The sequence below is a fragment of the Narcine bancroftii genome, chromosome 7 (genome assembly GCF_036971445.1).
Source record: "Narcine bancroftii isolate sNarBan1 chromosome 7, sNarBan1.hap1, whole genome shotgun sequence".
In the NCBI taxonomy this organism is placed as follows: Eukaryota; Metazoa; Chordata; class Chondrichthyes; order Torpediniformes; family Narcinidae; genus Narcine; species Narcine bancroftii.
Genome location: NC_091475.1, coordinates 1215503 through 1234386, shown reverse-complemented (window position 1 = coordinate 1234386; position 18884 = coordinate 1215503). Strand labels below are relative to the sequence as shown.

At 40.7% G+C, this 18884-nt stretch overlaps 1 protein-coding gene across 13 annotated transcripts in view; it reads right to left on the bottom strand.

The window, feature by feature from the left end:
- spag17 (sperm associated antigen 17) overlaps positions 1–18884 on the bottom strand; it is a 221117-nt gene that overhangs the window by 134733 nt on the left and 67500 nt on the right. For all 13 annotated transcript variants that reach the window (XM_069888414.1, XM_069888425.1, XM_069888424.1 and 10 more), the window contains 4 exons: positions 11927–11988; positions 11208–11318; positions 3536–3690; positions 238–434 (listed from right to left, as the gene is read on the bottom strand). In XM_069888414.1, coding sequence (XP_069744515.1) covers positions 238–434; positions 3536–3690; positions 11208–11318; positions 11927–11988 — 525 coding nt within the window. The remainder of the gene's footprint in view (positions 1–237; positions 435–3535; positions 3691–11207; positions 11319–11926; positions 11989–18884) is intronic.

The window sequence follows — 18884 nt, the reverse complement described above, 5'->3', positions numbered from 1 at the left end:
ACTATTGCCCAAATGGGAAGCCCCTTCATAATTAGGAGTTACATGGAATCATACCAAACTCCAACACTTCATATCTGCCTTTAAATGAAATCTTCAGCACATATCGGTGTAATTACCAATTTATTAGCAGGGTGAAATAACAACAGCATAAACATGGAATTTTTCATATTTTTCCCCATAAGCTTCTTTAAATAGGTTGAGAATGAAAAATTCATATTAGCAGGTGGTATTACATACTTTGAGTTTTACTTCCAGAAGCAGATTTCCGCTTCTTTTGTTTCTCAGGAATAGGTAAGGGTTCTGCAGGTACTTCAGGTTGAGAAATTTGTAATTTCTGGGCTTCCAGCTCTTTAGCTGCCAACTCCTCCTGATACTTGGCTTCCTCCTCTTCAATCCAGTCTGAGATTAAATATGCAACATATTTCAAATAATTTCTAAGGAAATAGAATCAAATTAAAATTAAAATCATATCCTACTTTGAATTATGGATGAACTTCATCAAGCTACTTGAAATTCCTGGTCATTGTCACCTTTAAACCATCTCCCAAAGATTAAAGAATAACAATTTCAATGTTGCCCATAGTGCAGTAATGAAATGTAAAATTTAGCACATCTTTTTGTACATGATTTCTGTCTGATTTTAATAATTAGCTCCCTCCTGCAATGTGGGGAGGAGGATAGGGTTTTACAGCATGGAAGTAGGCCCTTGGTCCAAGTTGTCCAATCGAGGTCGTCCCATTTCATTTTATGTACCTTCTTAAACCTCAGAAAAAAGCCTCCTATGCCTCAGGGAGAAAAGCCCTAGCCTCTCATTATAACACACCTGCCAGCTCCACTAACATTCTCATGAATATTTTCTGTACTCTTTCCAGCTAAATGATGTCTTTCCATGAGCTGGGTGACCAGAACTGTGCAATGATGCTCCAAGTGTCGCTTCACTAATGTCTTGTGCAGTTGTACATGAAGACAAATGTGTAAAATGCCTTCATCACCATTCTGTCAACCTGTCTGGCCACTTTCATGGAACTATGCATCTGTACCCTGAAGTTGCTTTGTTCTACAACTCTCTCCAGGGCCTTACCATTAGTGGTGGGAGGCAGACTGAGTGCCAGAGATTGCATCATGTGGCTGAAACAATTTAAATAATACGAGAGACTATGAAAATGAAGAAGAACTAGTTACAGCACCACATAAAACAAAGTTTCTTAATGGTTTATAGTACATCTTAAAATATATGCAAAATTAAACAGACGAACCTACCAGATTTTAAGGTTCTGATATGAGTGTTCAGGTAAATGCATAGACTTGCGTTTACGTGCACACACCCACACACACAGATTCTGCACATTATATTAAATATATTACATGTGGAAAATAGATCACTGCTTGTAAACTAAACTGCCTCACCTCAAGATGATGCAATCCTGCACCAAAAACCAGAAAGCACACAGTGTTGACATTCTTCAGGAAGTTGTATCATCAATTAGAACCAGACAAAGAGAACATGACAAATGTTGAAGCTGGAACTCACCACAAATGGAACAGATTGTCTTAGTGCTTTCTTTAAATTGCTCAAATACTTCTCTAATTTCCATTTATCTCAGGTGCTTCTCATAACATTCTCCATTAATTTCTGACATAGGTTTCCCAATATAGGGAAGTTACCAACCTAGCTGGTGAGGTTTGTGCTATCCCACTGAACTCCTTGAAGAGTCCAATGGTAGAATGCAGTTCACCTTCATTCAAAGTCCCAAATTTCTCTTGGTTATGTCAATTACAGCTGGTAGTTTGAAGCAGAACTGTCAACTTTCAATCTGCATTCATGAGCCATTGAATCAACATAATGACACAAGAATTTTTGTGACATCCCAGCCTTTTGTGTGATTGTAGTAAATGGAGGTAAACTGGTTGACCGTTTTGAGTTCTGTGTGCCCGATGGCGATGTGGGGGGGCTGGTAATCATGGTGGGGAGCTGGCTGATGGAGGACCTCAGTTTTCTTCAGGCTGACTTTCAGGCCAAACATTTTGGCAGTTTCCGCAAAACAGGACGTCAAGCTCAACCAGTTTACCTATCTCGGCTGCACCATTTCATCGGATGCAAGGATCGACAACGAGTTAGACAACTGACTCGCCAAGGCAAATAGCGCCTTTGGAAAACTACACAAAAGAGTCTGGAAAAACAACCAACTGAAAAATCTCACAAAGATTAGCGGAAACAAAGCCGTTGTCATACCCACACTCCTGTTCGGCTCCGAATCATGGGTCCTCTACCGGCATCACCTACGGCTCGTAGAACGCTTCCACCAGCGTTGTCTCTGCTCCATCTTCAACATTCATTGGAGTGACTTCATCTCCAACATCAAAGTACTCGAGATGGCAGAGGCCGACAGCATCGAATCCACGCTGCTGAAGATCATACTGCGCTGGGTAGGTCACGTCTCCAGAATGGAGGACCATCGCTTTCCCAAGATCGTGTTATATGGCGAGCTCTCCGCTGGCCAGAGACAGAGGTGCACCAAAGAAGAGGTACAAGGACTGCCTAAAGAAATCTCTTGGTGCCCGTCACGTTGACCACCGCCAGTGGGCTGATCTCGCCTCAAACCGTGCATCTTGGTGCCTCACAGTTCGGCAGACAGCAACCTCCTTTGAAGAAGACCGCAGAGCCCACCTCACTGACAAAAGAGAAAGGAGGAAAAACCCAACACCCAACCCCAACCCACCAATTTTCCCTTGCAACCGCTGCAACCGTGTCTACCTGTCCCGCATCGGACTTGTCAGCCACCAACGAGCCTGCAGCTGACATGGACGTTACCCCTCCATAAATCTTCGTCCGCAAAGCCAAGCCAAAAAAAGAAAGAATAAATGGAGGGAATTGCTGCAAAGGACTGAGGTGTCAGATGATTTTGAAATGCCTAAATCATTTGAGTTTATTTAAAATGCTTTAAAATATTCCTATTGCTTATTTTTTAATGTTTAATATTTTGATTAGTTTATGGTAGATTTTGAATATTTCTGAAGGTCAACAGCATTATGTTTATTCCCCCAATCATCACAGCCTTTGGCTGTCAAATTGTTTTTTGTTATTTTGAGAGCAGGTTTGTTCAGCCCTCTGCCCAGTTCTCTTCCCACATCAGTTCTTTACCATCAAATAAAGCTCTGTCATCATGCAGTCTTGCTGGGAGAATAGTGCAAAGCAAGCTGGAATATTTTTCATAAGTCGCTGTTGGCCTCAAATTCTGGCTGTTGATATTCTGTTTGAGACTATTCAGCTTCACCTTATTGTCTGTGGTAATAAATTGACTTTTACTCAATTATCAAACACATATTATTGTTTGAATGTTGTACTATGTTAAATTAGGTTACTGTTCAGAATTATTCAGCTCATCGAACTTGTCCTGTCATCGTTTCAGAAAAGGATAAATCATAATTTAAAAACTGCTATCCCATATTCTGTTTAATAGATCTCTGATCTGGAAAAAAAAATTATAATGACCAGCTAATTTCACCTAAAATTTGGTCCGCATGGAATACACACCTGAACCCAACATCAGAGTGCAGGGCTGCTTCCCAAGTCTGTTTACATTGACGTTGTTTGTTCATTGGATTATGCAAGACCAGGAGCGTAGAGTTGTCCTGTCTGTGGCCGTATCTCTCTAGGCATCGATAAAATGGCATAGTTTCCTGAAGAACCTAAAAATATACACAGTACAGGCTTACAATATGATTAAAGCAGAAACAATGATCCCATGGACCATCTTCATGGCACTATCAACCTGTGCAGTAGCTTTGAATGGTCTATGAACATGTTCTCCAAGGTCTCTCAGTTCATCCACACTGCTCAGAATCCTCCCGTTAACATTGTATTCTGCCTTAAAATTTGCCTACTGAAATGAACCATTTTCAGGGTTAGACTCAGTGGCAAAAAGGAAAATAGTGTCTTTGTCCCAAACATTATGGAGGGCACTGTAAATGATGACAGGTATCCACATTTTTGATTTTATAACCAGAATTGGTCCATACCATTGACTTTTTATTTATAATCAATGCTATCAGAAGAAAGTCAGGGGAACATGACCAAGTCCTCATTCGAGGGCTCAGTAATGGAAAGGGTCAAGAACTTCAAATTCCTGGGTGTCAACATCTCCGAGGATCTGTCCTGGAGTTTCCACGTTGAGGCAATCACAAAGAAGGTTCGCCAGCGGCTATACTTCGAGGTGTATGAGGAGATTTCGTATATCGCCGAAAACTCTCAAAAACCTCTACAGGTGTACCATGGAGAACATTTAGGATGGTTGCATCACTGCCTGGTATGGAGGCGTCAACTCTCAGGACAAGAATAAAGTCAAGAGGGTTGTTAACTTGGCCTGCGACATCACAGGCACCAAACTTCACTCCGTTGAGTACATCTACATGAGGTGGTGTCTTAAAAAAAAAAGCAGCCTCTATCCTCAAAAAACCCCAACACACAGGCTAGGCCCTCTTCACTCTGCTACCATTGGGAAAAAGGTACAGGAGCTGAAAGCGGCACAAGGATAGCTTCTTCTGAAGTGGATAAACCTTTGGTTTGGGCTAAGATTGAATTATCTCAAATTGATGAGAAGAAGATGGATAATTTTATTTAGAAATAGAATTCTCAGCACTTACAGAGTTTTAATTTACTGGTGTTGAAACATTTAATGAAGTTATAGACTAAGAAGAATGGAATTATAGGTATGGAAGGTAAAATTTCAGCTAAAACTCCTTTATTTCAAAATAAACATTTTTCTTTTACATTAAATAATCAACTTTTGCAAGTGCGGGAACAGAAAGGAATCAGATTGGTAGAGGATTGTTATGAGGCTGGGTATTTTCTTTTTGTTCCAAAGAATGAAAGAGAAATATGAAATTTCTTTGAACACTTTATTTACTTATTATCAAGTTAGAGCCTTATTGTTGGATAATTTTGATCGTTTTTTTACGATTACGTAGGCGATCTAAATTTGAAAGTTTACTTACTGAAGGTGGAAAGAGAGGATTTATATCTGAGATGTATGCTTTATAACAGAATAGAATGCTTAAGCCAGATATTTATAAATCTAAATTAAAATGGGAAAAAGATTTATCTATATCTATCTCTCACGATGATTGGATGACTATATGTGTGGACTGTATGACTAAAATTGTAAATGTAAGGTATAGATTGGTTCATTATAATTTAATACACCAGTTATATTTAACACTGGAGAAGTTAAGGAAATATAAGTTTTAGGTGCCATAAACAAGTTGGCTCATTTTTGCATTCTACTTGGAGATGTGAAACAGTGAAATCTTTCTGGAATAGAATTAAGGAATTTTTAGAAGATTTAATTTAAAATTTTGCTTGATCCCATGGTATTTCTATTGGGTTATATTAAGAAACTGAGTTTGGAATTAAAATTAGATAAGTCTCAAATTGCCTTTTTGAGATTAGCATTAGCTGTGGCAAGAAAATGTTTGGCAATTTCTTGGAAAAATGAGTCTGATTTGAGTATTCAATGGTGGAACTCAGAAATGAGGTCTTGCATTCCACTAGAAACGATAACATATAATTTACATAATTATTCTTTCTTTTGGGGTAGTTTAGAGGGGGGATGGTGGCTTATAGTTGGGGTGGTGGATTATATGGGGTAAAATTTTATGTATTTACTTGTATTTTTATTGTATGACTTATTTTGATTAATAAATAAATTTTTCAAAAAACCCCAGCTTCTTCCCCGCTACCATCATATTCCTGAATAATCAATGAACTAAAGACACTGCCTTACTTTTCATGTACCATTAATATTACATTTTTATAGTAATGTTGTAAGATGGATATAATATGAATGTTTGCACGGTGATGCTACAGCAAAACACCGAATTTCATGACATGTTCACGATAATAAGTTCTGATACTAAATTTTATTCCACATGCAAGTTGGTGTTGGAGCGCCAGTTGATGAAGTAGACAAAGACGATGTGGTCAAACAATAATCATGGCTTTTATTAGCAGAAACTCATGGTACAATAATGAAAGACAATAGATGCATATACAGTTATACCCAAGGGGAGGGTCCTTAACAGTAGAGATAATGCACAGCCAATTTTAGTACAGCAAGGGGAGACAGGCAGCTTGGCAGCGATTCACCGCATGCGTTTGTCCCAAATAGCGACACAAGAGATGAGTTTACCCTGGAACACCTGGACAGCAAAGATGTAAACATCAGGATGCTCTTTATTGACTACAATAAACACCATCATTCCCTCAAAACTAACCTGCAAACTCCAAGACCTGGATCTCAATACCTCTCTGTACAATTGGATCTTGGATTTCCTCATATCCAGACCTAACTCAGTACGTATTGGCAAAAACATCTCCCATACAATCTCCATCAACACTAGAACACCACAGAGATGTATACTCTGCACCCTGCTCTATACTATGACTATATGGCTGTAGAAAAGGGGGAAAACGAGTCAGCATACAGGAGGGGTGTTGAAAACTTGGTTGACTGGTGTACAAACAACAAACTTTCACTCAATGTCACCAGGAAGGTGGAGCTGATTGTAGGTGTTAAGAAAGGAAAACCAGTGGTATGTAATTAGATGTGGAGAGAGTGAGCAACTTTAAATTCCTGGGGTATCTATCTCAGAGGACCTGCATGGGACCCATCATATTAATTTCACTGTGAAAAAAGTACATCAGCACCTCTACTTACTCAGGAGTTTGTGGAGATTTGGTATGTCATCGGAAACCATGGCAAGGTTCTACAGATGTGCAGTGGATAGTGTGCTGACTGGCTGGCTGCATCATGGCCTAGTTTGGGGGCTCCCCCAATGCCTCTGAGTATAAAACCCTACAAAACCTAGTGGACTCAGCTCAGTACATCACAGACAAAATTCTCCCAACTGTCGAGAACATCTACATGGAATGTTGCTGTTGGAGAGCAGCAGCAATTATCAAAAATCACACTACCAAGGACATGCTTGTTCTCACTGCAGTTGTCAGAAAGGAGGTACAAGTGCCACTGGACTCGCACCTCCAGGTTCAGGAATTATTGCTATCCCTGAACCATCTGACTCCTGAACAAAAGACTCATTCAGAGATTCGTACTTTGCTTATTCATTACTGAATTCCGACAGTCAATTTGTTTACATTTCTTCCTTTCTTTGAGCACAATTTACATTTACCAGTAATTAGAATTCTGCCTGGCCTGCAAGAAAAAGAATTTCAGGACTGAACAGAGCACCAGGGAGCTTGTTGAGCTTCCCTGGCCTGTATAAAATCTTGTAGTTATAGGTGGATAGGTCAATTCTCCACCTCCGGATCTTGTCATTCTTGATTTTTCCCTGCTGTTTGTTATTGAATGTGAAGGTGACTGCACATTCTTCAGTCAGCAGGATGAACAGTTTGCCAGCCAGGTAGTGCCTCCAGTGGTGCACTGCTTCCACTATGGCCTGGGCCACCTCCTCACTGGCTGAATGCTAGAGTTCAGGCCCTGGAAGGTGTGGGAAAAGAATTCCTACCTGGTTAAGCATGGCAGCCAGGGCAAAGTCGGACTCATCACTCTTCACCTGGATTTGTCCACAGTGTGCATTGCCACCTTGGCGATGTTGTCCTTGACGTGTGTTAAGGCTGCTTTGTAAGTTTCTCCAGAAGGCCAAAAAGCTTAACCTCACAATAACCAGAAGAAATGTGCGTTCTGCATTTCACGTCTGGTTATACTTGACTGAGTGGTGGAGAATGGAGTCATTGGGCCAAACCCTGATCGTATGCGAATCCCTGTTGGAACACCCACTGGCCCACAGCCTCAAGGCCCTGGTCCTGCAGTTCATAGCTGCAGTTGGTCACGCTGACCAGAAGGGGAATGTGACCTTTAATCCGTGCTCATCCACTATCCCCCTTTGGAAGACAGAAACCCCATTGATGAGGAGGTGTTAGAGCCTGCTTCAAATGCCATGTCCTGGCTGTCCTCCTGACAGCTCAGGAGCTGGTGGTATGGAAACTTGAGGTTGATAGTTGAGAAGACGCAATCCTGGGTGATCTCATTCACCATGTCAGTTATGTGGGGGAGAGGGTAGGCATCCAGTTGGATGAATCGGTTGATGGTCTGACTGTAGTCTATGACCATATGGCGTTTCTCCCCACCCTTTACCACTACCACTTGTGCCCTGCAGGGGCTGGTACAAGGATCTATAATCCCTTCAGCCAGAAGTCGATTAACTTCTGTTCTAATGAAGGGTCTATCCCCAGGGTTGTATCGCCAGCTTTTGGCGGTGACAAGCCTGCAATCAGGAGTGAGATTCATGAACAGAGGTGGTCGTGGGTCCCGGAGGGTGGACAAACCGGAGATCGTGTGTGATGGGCGAGTTTCAGGTTGCCAATTGGCCGCTTTCGGGGGGGAGGACGGGTGGTTTAAAAATTGGTCATTGCGCACCGTAAAGGAGGGGTTTCCATTAGGACACTCTTGAGTTGGCTCTGAAAATTCAGTCCCAACATGACCAGTGCACTGAGCTGTGGCATAACGAGGAGTTTAAAGTTTTTGTATTTAGTGCCACACACAGTCAATGTCACGGTGCAGCTGCCATGGATCTCGGTCTAGTGGGATCTGGAGGTCAAGGAGACTTTGCACTTTGCTGGAGTCACTGTGAGGGAGTAGCGCCATATTGTGACCGGGTGTATGAAGCTCTCCATGCTCCTGGTATTGAACAGTTTGTAAAGAGACTGTTACCCTCAATGACCATCATAGACCTGGCAAGCTGATGCAGGCTGTTCTGGTCTAGGATGATCGAGGCCAATTTGTTGTTACTGTACTGGCTTGGTGGCGCCCTCCAAGATGGCTGCCCCATGGTGCACATGCGATGCTGTTCCTCGCGGCCGGAAGTGATGCTAGAAGTGGTGCCGTCCCGGGTTGTCATCCTGTGGAGGAAAATCTGAACACAAAGGGTTCACCCATAAGTTGCTTACAAGAACATTCAAGAGTCAGTTGCATACTGCTTAAGTGGAGGCAGGGAACCTCAAGATTGTGATTTATCTGCAGACTCGCTTATCTGAAGACATGATAAGCTTTGGAATTCTGTGAAACCATGATTAAATTATTACCAAATGTTGACAATGATAAACTATTGTCAGGTTGACTGCAACAGGAAGCCCACATGCAGGAATGCACTGCCATTTATTGTATAAAAACTCTGTTAAAACTGGCTGTGAGCAGAGCAAGCTCAGGCTGGGTGCTAGGCATGCTCTCCAAGATATCTTGCTAATAAAACTCTTCCGAAGTGTTTCCCTGGTGTTGGTAGTTGATTCTTTCTCTGCAACACATCCCCATGGTCTCACTGAGCCATTCCCCAGAACCGTAAGTGGCACCAGAAATGATATGGTCCAAGATGGCAACTGATGCGGCCCACAAGCGTTGTTGCTGAAGGAAGGTTTGGACCCACATACCTTTTCGTAGTACCCCTTCTTCCTGCAGCCGGAACAAATTGCATCTCTGGCTGTGCAACTCCTACGTGGTCCTATGCTTCACTTGGCTGCAGAAGTGGCATTTCGGGTACTCGACAGCAGCAACTTGGGATCCCACGTCCCAAGATGGTGGCACCCGTGCTCCCCACTTGGCAACTGTGCTGCCAGAGGAGAAGATCTCTGTATTTTTCTGTGCTGTTTCAAGTGATTTGGCCAGATCCATGATTTCCTGTAGGCTCCGATTGCCCTTTTCTAGGAGTTTCTGGCAGTTAGATGTGATTCGATCTAAAGCCAGCTACACATGCATCTCGGATCAGCTCCTCTAAGTGGGCTGCAGCAGAAACTCTCTGCAGCCACCGGCTCACCCCAGCTCCCACAGGATCCACATATATTCGTCCACTGACTCACCAGGCGCTTGTCCGTGTTGACATTCACCAGGGTACAGTACTGTCTCTGCAGGAGCTCCACAGCAGCGTGTCAGTATTGCAATCTCTGACCATTTGAAAAATGCGGTCACCAACCTGTGCAAAGAGCAGGTCCTGTTTATTTTCTTCACTCTGCATGTTGTTTTGTCTCATGAAGCGTTGAGGCAGTGCAGCCACTGGTCGAATTTTATGGAGGCCTCTGGAACTTTAGGGTTGGTTCCCAGATTATCCCCCGTATTGCCTTGTCCATGGCACGAGAGTATGGTTATCAAATGGATACGTTATCAATGACTCATGTCAGACTAGGAGTCGTGATTAAATAGGCTTTGATCACCATAAACTGCAAAGATGTCTCACAGGTTGCTGGCCTGGTTCCTAGATGAGTACTGAGGGAGGAGTTTGGGCGTAACCACCTTAATGGGAATTCTGAGGGCAGGAGTCACAGGAAAAGGCGCAGGCCAGCCCTTACAATACATTCGTATTAGACAGCACTATCAGGTACACAGTCGTTCTAACACAGACCACAAACTAAAATTAGTATATTTATTTCTCATTTCCAGTTCAGAAGAAGGGCCTTCCACCTGAAACTTTTTTCTCATTCCATAAATGTTGTCTGGCTTCCAAGAGTTTCCAACAATTTCTGGTTCTGTGGCATAAATATGTTCCTTTTTATTCTTCACTAATCTGCAAGCTTGAGGAAGACAGGAGACGCATGTGATAAAATAAATATAAACATAGTCCTTGTACTGTGGAAGAAGTGTCCTTGTTTTTACTGCTGCTTTTACAAGTCTTGCAAGGATTGTGTGATTGGAAAGTTACTTGGCTAAGCAATAAAAACAAAAATGAGTGTAAATCAACAAAGGGTATGATAAGAAAATGAGACCTTGTGTCTCAGTGGCAGGTGGCAATAGAAAAGAGTGATATGATAAGAGTGTGGCCTTGTTGAGCCATAATTAATGCTTTTTAGGAGTGGTATACATGTTGAATGTGCTATGATGGTGGGGGATCTATTTTGCACTTGGAATATCAATTTTTTGTTTTTGTTATAAAATGGTTGTGCTCACTTACTTGGGAAATAGCTGCTGGGCTGCACCTTTCTCTTTGAAACTGGTGTTCCTCTTGCTTTGCCAAACGAAAATAAAAGGCTTATTTTGTTTATCAGGGTTAAAAGTTTTCTTGTCGTTCAAGAGGTTTAGAAATCAACACAGTATAATAGTACCATTCAATTTACTTGGAATGTCTCCATTGATCTTCATACTACTGAATAAAATTACATTATGAAAGTAATCTTCAGGTTTTACTTAAAATCATCTTTTGGTTACCTGTTTCAGAACAATTGGGTCATAGTGTTCAGCATAACACCATTCTGTCAGTGATCGGAGCTGCAGCTTCTCTATCTCTTTTATGTCAATCTTCAGAGAATCACCCTTTTCCTAATGAGAATAAAAAATGATTTGTTCTTCAAATCCTCTCTTGATAGATGTTGATGAAATATTAGATTAGAATGTTGAAGTTGGTTAATAATTCCCAGATAAGTACCAAAGTCAATAATTTATCCATGATTCTTAATACATCAAAGTTCATGAAGTAAAATTGCAATATCTTGAACCTGACATTATCATAAATGTTGAGAATTATTTGTGAATAAACTACAGATTTATTTCACCCTTCCTGTGACTTCAAATGTATTTGAGGTTTCAATCTTCAAAAGTTAGCCTCATCATTGGAAATTTTACCACATTTAGCAAACTGCTATTTAAAAGTTATGCATGAAGATTCAAGGTGAGAATCCTGCCAGGAGTATAAAGGTCAAAATAACTTTTCCTGGATTTAATTTAAAAAAGAATAAATTAAAAGCATCACTGAACAACCAGATAATATCTCAACTTTTGAGTTAATAAAGCCATTCAGTGATTTAGCTCTGTGTGGAGGAAGGGGACTCCAGACTGGAAAGTGATAACGTGGAATGAATTTGTGGAATGGTTAAACGGTGTACCTTTTGACGTGTTTAAACTTCATAATTTGAATAATTTTTAAATACCTTTTCAGTTAAACTCTCTCTTCTACTTTCCATCTCAGCCACTTCAGAAGTATCCACAAGTTCTGAAAATAAATTTAAAGTCTTAGTTGTTTGCATCAGATACACATATATGCAAAACTGGTGGTGTCTTCATATTTTAGCATTGCATAATCAGAAATTTACACCACTTTGTCGAAGGTCTATCATTTTCATGGTCAGTGGCAACATGAATTTCTAATGTAAGCAGGAACCTTTGCGGCAACATGAACATGAAATTTCTTTACACCAAGAAAATCAACTGAATAAAGAAGTGTTAAGGCAGATGATAGAGGGAGTACTTGCAGAAATTATTGTGGCGGCTCATCCATGCTGCAAGCCAGCTCCAGTGGTCACAAGTGGGTCCACAGCCAGCAGCATCCACGGGACTCTCAGTGCAAGGCAAAGCCTCAGCCCGGAGGCTGATGTCACTTCCGCCCCACAGGGCGTGAAGGTCACTGGGAAGCGTGGGCCTCTTAAGTGCACGATTTTTAATTAGTAAATTAGTTGAACTGAAACTCTGCTTGACTCAACATGTTTCTTTCGGTCATGGTGGCACACCAGCCACATTGGTGACCCAAAGATCCAACCGTATTTGGACCTGACACGAACCACACAATTGACATAGACAACGTGAACAACTTGACTCTTCAGAATGCAATTTCACTTAAACTGCCAGCTTTCTAGACCACTCAACCCCTCGTCTGGTTTCAACAAGCAGAACCCCAGTTCCAGGTCAGGAACATTGTCTCCGATGAGACCAGATACTAATATGTGGTGGCTGCTCTCGAACAGGAAATGGCGGGCCAAGTAATCTATTTTCTGCAATGGCTTTCAGACGCTGGCAGGTATGAAGCACTCAAGGTCCTATTGGTCTGCACATTCAGCTTCTCACGCCATGAACAGGCCATGCAGTTGCTACATATGGATGACCTGGGCGACCGTGCACCATCAACCCTGTTGAGTGACATGCTGGCACTAGGAGACGGCCATAAGCCAAGTCTACTCTTTGAACAGATCTTTTTGGAGCAGATACAGGAGGACATCTGCCTCCTACTGGCAAATGAGGACTTCTCCGACCGACGAAAGGTGGCCATTCGCACGGATGTTCTGTGGTGCACCAAACAAAATGGCGGAGCCAGCATTGAGATCAATGTTGCATCAAAACCAAAAGCCCAGCCACACCGCAGCCTGGTGGCAAAACCTGCAACACCCACACCATGAGTCTTGGTGTTTCTATCATCAGAGGTGGGGATCCGGGGCCTGCCGATGCTGACTGCCAGTTTCATTCTAGGGAAACGAAAGAGCCAGACTTCACAAATGGCTATGGCAGCTGGCCACTGTAATACCTCTGAAAGACACTTTGGGTAGACACCAGAGCAGAAATTGGCATCCTTCCCCACTTGAGCAATGATACCTGAACCAGAACGGTTGGACTGGAGCTCAGAGAAGCCAAAAGCAGCACCATCCGCACATACAGCAATGAGGACTATCCCCTTGCAATTCAGTTCCAGCTGCTTCACATGGACGTTTATACTGGCCATGGTATCACAACCTTTGCTGGCTTCCTTTGCGCGGACAGTTTGCTCGTGGATCTAAAGAGACGATGGCAAAGACATTCAAGACCTTCTCCCTCAGTGAGGCCAAATTGCCGGCTCCGCACCTAGACTCCTTCACGTATTCGAACGAGTCTGCCAGGGTGCTGTCAGAGTTTCCATCCATCATCACACCCAGTTTTCCACAGCGGTCCCCAGACATGAAGTGATGCACACAGGGACACCCCCTCCATCCTGGGCTATGTGGTCGAAAATGGTGTGACCAGCCCAGATTCTGACTGGATGTGCCCTCTCATGGAACTACCGGTCCTTACAACTCATAAAGCCCTTAAAAGATGTCTGGGATTTTTCTCCTACTGTGCCCAGTGGGTACCTTGCTATGCCGACAAAGCCCAGCCTTTTAGCAAAACATCCTCTTTCCCCTCTCAGAACAAGCTCTTGCTGTTTTCACTAATATCAAGCAAGACATTGCCAGAACCTCCACGTACGCTCTTGACGAATCTAAGCCATTTCAAGTGCTATCTTAAATCAAGTGGGCAGACCCATTGCCTTCTTCTCCTGCACCCTGCAGGGCCCTGAAATACAACACTCCTCAGAGGAAATAGAGGCTCAGGCAATCGTTGAAGCCAATAGACAGTGGCAGCATTATCCAGCTGGTAGATGATTCATCCGAGTTACCAACCAATGATCAGTGGCCTTCATGTTCAACAACAGGATAATAGAGAAAGATGGAATGGATTATAAATATTTGGGAGAATTTTGGTAAGATTAGTGGGTTACATACATACACATACTTTAAAACAGATCTTATTTGAAAGACTGAAGGATTCATATTCAATAACATTTCAGGATCTCTGGAGAATGTGATGCACATTTCACAAGTAGGTGCTAATTGAAATAACGTCATGAAATAAAAGACCATTGTTTGTAGGAGACAAACTGGCTGTTAAAAAGTACTTTCAGTGTGCTCACAGAAAGGTCACTCCTGGGTTTTGTTTTATCTAAGACAACATCTTGACCAAGGAGAAGAAGTCCTGTTGTTGCTGAAGAAGGTGAGGGTTTTGCAAGTGAGAGAGTCAGATGGGTTTAGAGAGAGAGAGAGAGAGAGAGAGAGAGAGAGAGAAGTTAACAAGTTCTCCCAGCTAGTGTGTGCAACACTGAAAAGCAGCTGAACAGTGCAAGCCAGGAAGAACTGGTTGAAACTGATGAAAAGCTCCAGAGCAGTGGATGGCTGGAAATGCTATCGGTCTGATGTTTCTCTTGGAATAAGAGGAACAGAACAGAACTCTATGGTGGTAGCCTGAAGAAAGAGGTTACCATATGGAAAACCCTGATGGGGCAAGTTTCATCAGCGAGACCTTGAGGTGACTAATGGTGGTACCTCAGTTGTGGAAATCCTGGAACAACAAATCTCTCTCTGCAAACCCTACAAGAACCTTCCTGAGCAGTAAAGCCTGGTGAACTTTATACATGTTAAATTCTGTGCACAGTATAAGAATTGCCTGCACCCAGAGAACTTGGAAGAAGGAGAAGTGAGATTGAATTGTGAACCAAAGAACTTTTCTTAAATTTACACACACATTACATACACGTGGACTTAGAATTAGAAGGGGGTTAATTTGGGTTAGTATAGAGTATAGTTAAGTATAAGTAGAGAGTTAAGTTAAAATTTGATTCCATTTTTATGTTTAAACTTGATTAAAAATAACTTTTGTTTTAAAAAGCACTTGTCTTGGTGAATGTCTATTGCTGCTGGGTTTGGGAGTCCTTTGGGCTTGTAACAAAGAGAACTCCATAATCTGGAAAGCCATACTCCTAGCTCTCAAAACTAAACGCCTCCCTGTCTCCTGCCGGCAGGAACTTCTCCAGACCACGCTACATTCCATCCGCTCCCTCCTTTGCACGACCACCAATTTGACGCCTCATGAACGTATGTTTTCTTTCCCAAGGAAATCAACTACTGGAATGACTATGCCTAGCTGGCTCACAACCCTTGGAACCGTGCTGCTCAAGTGTCATGTGAGACCCCACAAATCAGATCCATTAGTCAAATGAGTTCAACTCCTTCATGCTAACCCACATTATGCTTTTGTTATTTTTCCAGATGGGAAGGAGGACACTGTGTCTGTCCGATACCTCGCACAAGCTGGGGTGCCTGAGTATCCACTTCCACCACCTCAAACACCCAAGCCACCCACACAAATACTGCACAGTAACCAACCATCTAACTCTTGTGGCCACAGGGATGAATAATTGTTTTTTTAAAATAATTTTTTTTCACATTATGAACCATATCAACCAAAATATGTACAAACGTTTCTCATTAAATTTACACAGTGGTCTTTTCTCCATTTTTTCCCCCTTTCCCTCCCTCCCCTCTACCCACCCCCCTCCAAAACCCATAAATATTCAACATATACAATATAATAAAACCATAAAACAATATCTTCACACAAAGGAAAACAAACAAAAAAAAAATGCATCATCTATTTATTACACGTCTTCTTTTCATTTTCATTCTCATTTTAGGGGGTGGAGGCCGTAGGCAAACTCTTTCTGATATGTTCCATGTATGGTTCCCAAATTTGTTCAAACATTGTGACTTTATTTTTTAAATTATATGTTATTTTTTCCAATGGAATACATTTATTCATTTCCATGTACCATTGCTGTATTCTCATGCTCTCTTCCATTTTCCAAGTTGACATTATACATTTTTTTTTGCTATCGCTAAGGCTATCATAATGAATTTTTTTTGCACTTTATCCAATTTGAGGCCTAATTCTCTACATCTTATGTTACTTAAGAAATAATTCTGTTTTTTTTTGGTATGTTATTTTTTGTAATTTTATTTAGTATCAGACTTAGTTCTTCCCAAAACATATTCACTTTCGTACATGCCCAAGTTGCATGTAATGTTGTTCCCATTTCCTTCTTACAGCGAAAACCTCTATCCGATAATGTTGAATCCCATTTTATTTTTATTTTTGAGGAGTACTATATACCCTGTGTAACCAATTACACTGTATCATGCGTAACCTTGTGTTTATTGTATTCTTCATAGTTCCAGAACATAACTTTTCCCATACTTCATTTTTTATCTTTATGTTTAAATCCTTTTCCCACTTCTGCTTAGGTTTATAGTTTATTTCATTTTCCTTATCTTGCAGCTTAATGTACATGTTGGTTATAAATCTTTTGATTATCATTGTATCTGTAATCACGTATTCAAAACTGCTTCCTTCTGGTAATCTCAAGCTGTTTCCCAATTTATCCTTTAAATATGCCTTCAATTGATGATATGCAAACATTGTACCCTGAGTTATTCCATATTTGTACTTCAACTGTTCAAATGTTAATAAATTATTTCCCAAAAAACAATTTTCTATTCTTTGATTCCTTTTCTCTCCCATTCTCTAAAGGAGAGGTTGTCTATTGTAAAAAGGATTAGTGGATTTTGCATCAATAATAATTTTGGTATTTGATAATTAGTTTTTTTTTCCTTTCTAAGAGGATCTTCTTCCACGTATGAAGTAAATGATGCAGTACTGGTGAGTTTTTATATTGCACCAGCTTTTCATCCCACTTATAAAGTATATGTTCCAGTACCTTCTCCCCTATTTTATCTAGTTCTATCTTAGCCCAGTCTGGTTTTTCCCTTGTCTGGTAAAAATCTGATAAGTACCTTAATTGTGCGGCTCTATAATAATTTCTAAAATTTGGTAACTGCAAACCACCTTGATTATACCTCTCTGTTAATTTATCTAACGCTACCCTTGGTTTCCTCCTTTTCCACAAGAGTTTCTTTATTATTCTCTTTAGTTCATTAAAGAATTTTTCTGTTAAAGGAATTGGTAACATTTGAAATAAGTATTGTATCCTTGGGAACACGCTCATTTTAATGCAGTTTACCCTCCCTATCAATGTTAGCGGTAATTCTTTTCAATGTTCTAAGTCTTCCTGCAATTTCTTTACTAGTGGCTGATAATTTAGTTTGTACAAGTGGCTTAAGTTATTATCTAACCTGATCCCTAGGTATCAGATTGCTTGTGCTTGCCATTTAAAGGTGATTCTTTTTTAAATTCTGTATAATCCACATTACTCACTGGCATCACTTCACTTTTATTTGCGTTGATCTCGTACCCCGATATTTCTCCATATTCCTTCAATTTCTTATGTAATTCTTTTACTGGGTATACTATGATGACATCTGAAAATAAGCTGATTTTATACTCCTCCTTTATTTTTATACCTTTTATTTTATTTTCTATTCTTATCAGTTCTGCAAAAGGTTCTATTGCTAAGGCGAACAATGAGGGGGATAGTGGACATCCCTGTCTAGTTGACCTACTTAATTTAAAGTGACTCGATACATATCCATTTACTGCTACCTTCGCCAACGGTCTATTATACAATGCTTTAATCCAATTTATACATTTTTCTGGTAGATTGAACCTGTAATTCTTTAAATAAGTTGTTCCACTCTACTCTGTCAAAGGCTTTTTCTGCGTCTAGAGCAACAACCACTGTTGGTTTCTTATTTCCTTGAACTGCGTGGATTAGATTAACAAGTTTACAGACGTTGTCCACTGTTCGTCTTTTCTTAATAAATCCAGTTTAATCTTGTTTTACTATTTTAGGTACACAATCGGCCAATCTGTTTGCTAATAATTTCGCTTTTATCTTATAGTCCGAGTTAAGTAGAGATATTGGCCTATATGATGCTGGTGTTAATGGATCTTTTCCCGTCTTTGGTATTACTGTAATTATTGCTGTCTTATATGAATCTGGCAAGTTTTGTGTTTCTTCTATCTGGTTCATTACTTCCAGGAGAGGAGGAATGAATAACTTTTAAATGTTTTATAAAATTCTATTGGAAATCCATCCTCTCCTGGTGTTTTATTGTTTGGCAGCTTTTTTAATATATCCTATACTTCCTCTATTTCAAATGGTTTTATTAGTTTGTTTTGTTCCTCTTCTTGCAATTTCGGCAGTTCAATTTTAGCTAGAAATTCCTCTATTTTATCATCTTTCCCCTCATTCTCAGCTTGATACAATTGTTCTTAAAATTCCTTAAAATTTTCATTAATCTCTGTTGGGTTATATGTAATTTGTTTGTCCTCTTTCCTTGATGCCAGTCTCGTTCTTTTAGCTTGTTCTGTTTTAAGTTGCCAGGCTAATATTTAATGTGTTTTTTTCTCCCAGTTTGTAATACTTTTGCTTTGTTTTCATTATGTTCTTCTCCACCTTGTACATTTGTAATGTTTCGTATTTAATTTTTTTGTCTGCCAATTCTCTCCTTTTCGTTATATCATCCCTTTTTACTAATTCCTTTTCTGTACTTACTATCTCCCTTTCCAACTGCTCTATTTCCCAATTGTAACCCT